This window comes from Ammodytes marinus, assembly GCF_949987685.1.
Source record: "Ammodytes marinus genome assembly, chromosome: 3".
Taxonomy (NCBI): domain Eukaryota; kingdom Metazoa; phylum Chordata; class Actinopteri; order Uranoscopiformes; family Ammodytidae; genus Ammodytes; species Ammodytes marinus.
Genome location: NC_137232.1, coordinates 32,172,022 through 32,180,700, shown reverse-complemented (window position 1 = coordinate 32,180,700; position 8,679 = coordinate 32,172,022). Strand labels below are relative to the sequence as shown.

The 8,679-nt window shown below is 39.6% G+C and overlaps 1 protein-coding gene across 3 annotated transcripts; it reads right to left on the bottom strand.

Moving 5' to 3' along the window:
• Positions 1 to 152: 152 nt before the first annotated feature.
• On the bottom strand, positions 153 to 7,983 carry taf15 (TAF15 RNA polymerase II, TATA box binding protein (TBP)-associated factor). Of its 3 annotated transcripts, none has more exons than XM_080053629.1 (16): positions 7,844 to 7,983; positions 7,083 to 7,107; positions 6,550 to 6,583; positions 6,357 to 6,435; positions 5,816 to 5,882; positions 5,410 to 5,525; positions 5,099 to 5,300; positions 3,609 to 3,643; positions 3,031 to 3,063; positions 2,545 to 2,657; positions 2,219 to 2,348; positions 2,016 to 2,126; positions 1,838 to 1,910; positions 1,645 to 1,730; positions 1,259 to 1,415; positions 153 to 550 (listed from the first exon to the last, which is right to left on the bottom strand). In XM_080053629.1, the coding sequence occupies exons 1-16, from the start codon at positions 7,851 to 7,853 to the stop codon at positions 511 to 513; spliced, it is 1,311 nt and encodes a 436-aa protein (XP_079909755.1). In that variant the 5' UTR covers positions 7,854 to 7,983; the 3' UTR covers positions 153 to 510. The 3 variants fall into 3 exon arrangements, with proteins under 3 accessions (XP_079909755.1, XP_079909756.1, XP_079909757.1); XM_080053630.1 differs by having other exon boundaries at positions 5,099 to 5,297; XM_080053631.1 differs by having other exon boundaries at positions 6,423 to 6,435.
• Positions 7,984 to 8,679: the final 696 nt, after the last annotated feature.

Genomic DNA, 8,679 nt, shown 5'->3' with positions numbered 1-8,679 from the left:
TCCTACATACTAGTGCACTTTAAAAGATGAAGTGTTTCAAGTCTAGGTAGATTCATCGTCTTTATTTTTTTTTGCAAAGGAAAGGTATAAACTCAAAGCACAGAGAACATTTCAGATAATATAATTTTGGAAGAAAAAGAAAAACCAAAAACCCAAGTAAAACATTTTATTCTGTTCATACAAAAACAATGGTACGAATTCTACCTCACAACACATCTGCAGCCAGAATTTGTGAGAAATTAAAAAGATGTACAATGAAATAAAACAAAAAGCAGGGGGGAAAAACAAACAAACATTTGACCACATGCCAGTCAGCCCCAAAGTCCCTTCACAGTAGCTCAACGCACCCTTCCCTCCGTCACAGGGGAGCAGTAATAGTTCGGATGCATTCGCTACAATAAAGGGTCAAGATCAGAATGTCTGATCCATCCCCTTTCCGAGTCTTCCCAAACTAAACCCTCCCCTTCAAGGCGAACTCCAGGGCTGGAAAGGTTCTCTTCTGCTCAACGCTTAGTATGGCCGTTCTCTTCTGTCGTCTCTGCGGTCACCTCTGGGGAGGAAAAAACAAAAGACAACTGTAACTGGCTGGGTTTTGTCATTGGACTGAAAGTCATCACCCGAGAGAAGACGAGGGTGAAATATGACGTACAATTCCTCCTTCAGCCCCCTCTTTAAATGGATGACATGATTTACCGTCCATAAAAGGATACTGTCCTTGCTTTAATACAGCACTTCACCTTTAGTAAGTAGCAATATATCATTTGCAAATCCCCAAGACCCTCAAGGGCGACCAAGTAAAGGATGAAGTATGAATATCTAAGACACATGTAGTATGTTCACCATACAAAAAGACTAAATTCTGTATTTAAAAACCGTCAGTTATCACAATTTAACCAGCTGTTTTTGAATGATAATCCAACAATCAATGCTCAAAGGAAAGTAGCCAGGTTCATACAGCAAAGCAAATAGGGAAATCGGATTTCTTTTAAGCTTAATACATTTTATAGTTTCTTGTAAGTAAAGAACATGTTGGTTTCTTTTGAACATCCTGCAAAAACTCCATACTATAAAAGACTGGTATATTACAAACTGTTTACAGTTAGTAGAAAAAGGATGACATTGGGACACTTGTTGACTCTTTTCAGGACAGCTACGCCCTCTTCTGGTCATTTACATCAGCAAAAACCAACTGCTGCCGAGAATCTTTCACTGTGAGTTTACCAATAATAAAAATTAAAATTAAGCGGCTTCTACGAACCTTCCTCCCATTTTGTAGCCGCCGCCGCCTCCGTATCCTCCGCGGTCTCCTCCGCGGTCTCCTCCACGGTCTCCCCCACGGTAACCTCCACCGCCACCGCGACCTCTGTAGCCACCGCCTCTGTCTCCGCCATAACCACCTCTGCCTCCTCCACGGTCTACAAACGGTCACAATAATCCAGTTAAAATATAAAAGTAAACATCACATTACACCACGCACAGACTGGACAATATTTTATTAAAGAAATAAGTGGATTTTCTCGTATAAGACTTAACAAAACCATTTAGTCCAAGTCTGATTTTGTGTGTAATGTTTTTAATCAATTATTATTATTATTATGGAAGCTGTGGCACAACTCAGTTAAGAAATCAAGTCAAAGCACTTACCCCCAAAACCTCCTCCATCTCCTGGTTTGGGTGTGCCACACTTGTTACACTCCTGACGGCGGGCAAAATTCATGTTGCCACATGAGCTGAGGGAAGAGAAGCCAGTTATACATCAAAATCAATACAAAATGAGCCTTTACTGTTTATTAAAAACGGTTATAATCCTATAAAAGTATGAAATACTTGAACAAACCTGTTGGGACAGGGCCAGTCTCCTCCCTTAATGTCAAAGCTGGGTCCTCCGCCACCACCACGACCTCTAAAACCTACCAGCAAAAGACAATTGGTCAAACATGTCCAAGCAGCAACAATAATAGAAGCACTTTAAAGTTGAAAGATTTGAGCCCTGAAACAGGGCCAGAAATGCTCACCCCCTCCTCCTCGACTCCCTCCTCTTCCACCTGTAGCTCCCCCTCGCTGTGTGAACTCAGCTCTGCGAGTGGCAAATGATACTTTGATGGGTTTTCCTTGGAACTCCTTACCTGAAAGCCAATACATCAGTTAGAAGGGACCGTAATAGGGTGCGATTCAAGTATAGTTAAGAGTATTTGAAACAAATGGTCGATGCACTTACCATCAAACCAACTAATAGCGGCTTTGGCAGAGGGCGGGTCATCAAATGACACTGTACATTCTCCCTTTGGCCGACCGGTGCCCTTGTCAGTGTAGATGTTGATCATTAGCAGGCCAGTCTTCTTATTCAACTAAAAGGCCCAAAATAAAAACAGGATGTTCAGTGTTTGCATTTTTACTTTGACATTCAGACAATAATTAAGTTCACACTCAACTCGACTGGTTCAATAGTTACAAAAAAAAACAATGGGAAAACATCTCAAAACACAAACATCTCAGAGACATGAACATTTTTAGTCGCTACACTTAAAAAAGGAGAATAAATACCTTAATGATTCCAATTTGCTTGAAGTAGTCACCGATTTCCTGAACTGTGGCATCTTCTGCCAGTCCCTGGACAAAAATGGTGTTGTTGTCAGAGTTGTCACCAGAATCACCAGCTATGGAAGAGATCCATGGAGAGACAAAGAAACAAGTAATGATTGATTAGATCATTCAGGTGAGAATTTACTGTCCGTCACACTGAACTGAAGGAGATACTACAAAAATATTAATAACCACATGAATTAATTGTTTGTAGAAATTCAACAATGTGCAATTCTTAATAGACTACGGATATAATCCCAAATCAATCTTAACCTGAATGAATTATAAAAATGTACTTTTCTATAGACTGATAGATTAAGGCTACAGGGTCCTTAAATTAGATTTAAATAATAGCAAATCAAACTTATGACTGGCATGTGCAACAAGCCATTTTTCCAATATCAATTTGCCAGGTAAATCAATCAAGTGATGATCAATAAGTCTTACCTGGTTCATCCCTTGAGCCGTAGTCTCGAGAGTCTGTAAAACAGACGAGAGGAAGGAAGACAAAACTTGAGCAAGGGATCTTAAAACTGCCTGCACCGTTTCAAATATAACTTTATCCCTATCAATGCATAATGGTAAAGAAAATTAAACAATGTCCATGTTTACAGCTCTCTTATGGGTGTTTTCATACCACTGCACCACATACCAACACCTTGCAACAAGAACAGAATTGTTCTGTTCTTCTTTGAGCTTACACCAGAAATGGAAATCACCAAAATGTCTCCTTTTAGAAAGTTTTCCTTCTTCGTCCTGGGAGCATCTCTGTCATTTACAATCAGCCCTCCTCTTCATGCAACAATACCCTTATTTTAAATCTCAGGCTCCATGTTCTTTACCATTTCAGAAGGCATTTATGAGAACCCCTGCTAAAAATAGGTGGAGTCACTTGGGATCTGGACATGAAAATAGTGGCATTCACTGAGCTATTTTAAAGTTTTTTTTATCCCCTTTTCTTTCTTTTTTTGCTAATTCAAGTTCTTTCCTCCCCCACCGACACAGTTCTGATGCTCGTCACTTACCACCGAAATTTTTGTAGCCACCACGGTCACCACCTCTGCAGAGGAAAAATTGGAGATATGATGGCATTTCCTTTGTCCCAACTGAGAGCTCAAAGCTCCCCTACATCCCCATCAGTATGCACTCCTGCCAGGGTGTGCGACTATGGTGGAAATGTCTCACACGAGGAATGCGTTAGTGTTTGACATTAGAGATTAATGAACAGACTACTAGGCAGCTCGGACTGATCAGGCAGACGAGTGAAGACAATCATGTCACTGAGTCACCATTTACATGAAATTTGGTACTTTGTTTACATGACCAGATTGGATACCATTAGCTGGAAAAGAAAGTTTTTTTAAGTAAGAAGCCGAATTGGTGTGAATGGGTGTAGAAACTGATAAGCATTCTTCCACTGAATGCATTTATGAACTCCTTTAACTGAGGTCCAAGTTTTAGTTCAATCACTCTGAACACCTGTAGTATAAAATGTAGATCCATGTTAACACAACACACATGTTCGCCATTGTCAAATACACAACACTTGAATGAAACCTCTTGAATGTGAAGCAGCTGAAGATGTGGCTCAAGGTCTAAGGGCATTGTTTCCATGTAGTTCCCTTGTTTAAAAATGTAAAAAAAAACCTAATGTGTGGTCCTCAAGAGCACAACAAGCACCATAGCTGAGTTTTTGGCAATTGAAAAAGGGAGTTTACTGGTTAAAGGATATATATATAAAAAAAAGAGAGATTCTAAATGTTTGATTCACAATGTTACCTACTGGACCACTGGATTGTACCAAAGTCAAGTTCCTAAGAAAGTCTTCTCAGTCTTGTCAGTGTGAAGCACAATTTCTTTATGAGTAAGAAAGCACTTTTTTGTATCTCAAATGATTTGCCGCAGCTTTGTAGTCTTTACAGAAACTTTTTCATAGAGCTCACTTTATGCTAAATGACACAAGGTGTCATTTCCTGGTTCATCAAAAAATGTTGATTGTTCCGTTGCAGAATGGACAAACCTTTTCCTGAATGTCTGGAATATGGTTGCACATCCTAGTCCCTGACGCCTTGAAACCGCTAACTTGCGCAGGCATGGTCAGTCTCCATTCCTTTACTAAGAGCCCAATAATGAGTAGATCATAAGTGGGTCATGTGACCCACTGTAACCACCACTTTGTGCAAGTATCCATCATTTGATCTCAGCAACAATGTGCATTTAACAACAGCAGGTCTCTCATGTAAGAACTTTAGGTAAATCAGATACTGGACAAAATAATCCAACAACATTTGGACACCTGGAGCACAATACAGAGGTATGACAAGTATTACCTATGTGATCTGTGAAAACTGTGGATGAATAATACCAGAGTTTGTGGATCTGAAGCACAAAGCTGATGGTGAGAATCTATCTATGTGGATTGGTTCTAGACAATTAGTGATGTGTTGAGTGACAAGTATCTAATGTGTCACAGTGCATAGGGGTACCTTGGGGGCAGTGGCAGTATGCAACTTACCCCACACCAGAAGATCCACCTCTTCCTCCACGGTCGAATCCACCACGGTCGTATCCACTGCTGCGGTCATAACCACCAGCAGCACCAGCACCGCCACGCTCATAGCCACCACGGCCTCGGCCTCTGAAGCCCCCTCCATCTGACCGGTCACCCTCATCACGACCAAAACGCCCACCCGGAGCAGCACCACCACCGTCACCTGCTGCACACAAAGATACATTGATAAGACCAAACTCCGATGGCACATTCTTAAGGTATTTACATAATACAGATGTAGTCTCCTGACAATTTCAAGTTTGTGTTCATCATACCGTCACTCCATCTTCCATAGCTGCTACCTCCCCGTGGCTGGCTACCATAGGAGCTCTGCTGTCCATAGCTGTCACCTTCTGGCTGTCCATAAGACGATGCAGTCTTGTCCGCATACCTTGAAAGGGTTTAGCAAAATCACAGTAAATGAACAGATGCCAGTATTTTAATGTATTAGTGTGTAGTTTTAATATATAGGTCAAGCAGGCGAGACAAGCAGTTGACAATTAAAAATCAACCAAGCAGAGCAAAAAATGACATGTTAAACCATGTTGCATTGTTGCATGTCAGTTTCTAATTTGTATATTCGACATGAAATGATTATGCTATGAAACTTTATATTGTTTAATGATGCTCAAACATACAATACAAACAAAGCACTGCATATTCACAATATTGGCCTCTTACCCCGATGACTCTTGTCCGTAACTACCGGTACCATAGCTCTGTGGTGGAGGTTGGCCATAACCCTCTGCTAAAAAAAAGAAAGAAAAGAATGATGAGTCAAAAAGACAATTCACAAAATCAAATAAAGTTTTCAAAACAATCCACTGTTTTGTTAAATCTTCACCAAACTAAAACAAAAACCAAAAAGGTTAAGAACATGCCTCTATTCTCATCTTTCTTATGATCTCCTTACAAATTAACTGGCTTACATTGCACAACTGTTAAATGAAACCATAAACGCTGATTTATGGACATGTTAAATTCTGTATTTCAGCATGCAACATTCATTTTTTCTTGTGCACATGTGGGCCAGTTCAGGAGCATGACCAGTTCACAGGGGAGTCTGATATAATATTCAGCACTAAGATTTGCAGTGTGAACATAGCCTTAATTCTTACAAATTAATCGTCCAAAATGGTAAATCTATATCTAAAATGTAACAGATCTCGCCAAACCATTGCTGTTCTGCAGGTTTCGTATATTGAATTGACATAAGCGATACCTTGTGCTGCACCTTGCTGTCCATAGCCACTGTAACTCTGTCCCCCATAAGAGCCACTGCCATTACCTTGTCCATAACCCTGTCAACAAGGGAAAACAGTAAGCTGGTTAGAATCAATAAGTAAAAACTGATTTAAAACTATTAAGCTTACAGCTAAAAACATGTTAGTAATCATTTTGGGAACAAGTCTTACCTGTCCACCTTGCTCGCCGCCATAGGATCCATAGCTAATAAATACACATAATTAAAAGAAGTTAGCTTATGGTCTTAAGTGTCATTCAAAAGTTATTTTATGTTGCTCAATTATGTTATGCCAGGGTTCCTACAGCTTAAGGCAAATTAGATGCAAAACCTTTACAATACCACCAGAATTAAATTAAGAGATACAACAACCAACACTTTTCTTTAATAGATTTATTTTTATTTAGATAATTCGAAAACTTAAAAGCCAATAATAATAATAATAATAATGCCACGCTGATCTGTGTGACTTCAATGCCAAAAGCATTGCATCAGTAATAAAATATGTGTATAAAAGATGCTTTCAATTTTAGAGTTCCTAAATTGCAACGTCAGAAAATAAGAGTAATATAAATCCCAGCCCCATAAATATGCGTTTTAATACTTCTCAAGGCCTTACGCTTAGATTAATTGATTCAATCTGTTTATATCCACTCACACAAAAGGGACATTGACGAGAGGCTTGTGTGATTGAGTGTGCATTACCTTTGTGAGCCACCGTAGCCTGAATCTGAAAGAGAAAGAGAGGCCGTGGTTTAACTTCGGACGCTAAAAGGAAAACCTACAGTTTGTTTGCCGAGCAGTGTTAATGAGCACAGAGACTAAAGGGTCCAAAAAAAACACTTTCGTTAGTAGGGTAAGAGAAGATGTGGGTTACTGGGGTATGATATGTGCACGCGAACAGGCCCTTCTCCACGCTGACACAGAAAAATGGCGGTCAAATCAGTCTTGGCTTTGGCTAAGACTTGAAAAAACTATATTGCGTTTACAATTGTCGCCCATCCTCAGCACGCTTTGCTACAAACTGTTTTAATGTTTTCGTCATCTTGCTCTAAAAACTTACTTTAAAATGTGTCCAAGTGTCGTGCAATATGTTTGTGGGAAACAATAGCGTCGGTATAAACAAAAGACGCATTCATGGTCGAGACAAGGCCCTGCTCAGTCTGCGATATATCCACATTCAAACGTTACACTGCAATTGTAGGTGTAATTGATAGAACCACTTTGTTCAAAACGTAAACTTTGTGGTGAATTATCATTTGGTCAAACACTTTGTTTGGCTCATTTGTTTCTGCTACTGAAACACGAGCCGGTTTCCATGAAATAGACGGAGCCCTGTTTCTGGCCTCGCGGTTGTCAGCTAATTTAGCTCCACTGCTATGCGACCCACTTTTCATTACCCAGCCATTGGCAACAAAAATGGCACCAACAAGACTGGTAAATAAACAAAATATGTGCTGTCTTACCAGTGGCCATTCTGTCACGTTATATGTGTAGTTAAAACAAAAACAATGAAGTCAGCTTCTTCTTATTAGCTGATTAAAACCCTTGCTGAAATCGACGCGCAGCGCCTCAGAACTGAGCTGAACACACTGCGGCACTTCCCTTATGGAGCTTCTTCTTCTTCCTGTCTCAACGGTCTAAATGCATTCCAAGCTGAATATGTAGCAGCGACACCTGCTGTTTCAGAAGGGGCGCCCCATACATACACTATGACCTAAAACTGCAGTGCATTTGTGACCAATAAACTGCAATAATTTTCATATTTTGCTACATTGCTAAATATTTAGTCTACGCTAACTCCAAATAGACACTGCTAATTCAAGTAGAATATTGGAGTTTATATATGTTTGACTTCCCTTCAAATCTAGAGTGAGTATGGAAGCCCATTTCTGCCTGTAAAAAAAGGTCAACTTAGCCTATGATAATTAAAAAATAAAAATAAAAAAGCCTCTAGATAAAGGTAATAAAAGGCTACATCTTTAAATCTCATAGATTACTTGCAATGGGGATATTTTGATTAACAAGGCTATATTGTCTTTTTTTTGTGTGTAACTGGCATAAAGAGTCTTCATAATGGAGTGCACAAGTTTTATCATTAATCGTTAATTAAATGTATTACTGCAATCCACTTGCAATACTCCATGGAGGCGTCTATTTCAGGATCCTAGTGATGTGCATATGCTCGCTAACTGGGACACTTCATCAAACACCATAAGTCATTATACCTTTACCTTTGGTTTTTAAATGGGATTGTGTTATTCATTTAATTTGCTTGCTCAAGGGCCTTATTATTGATGTT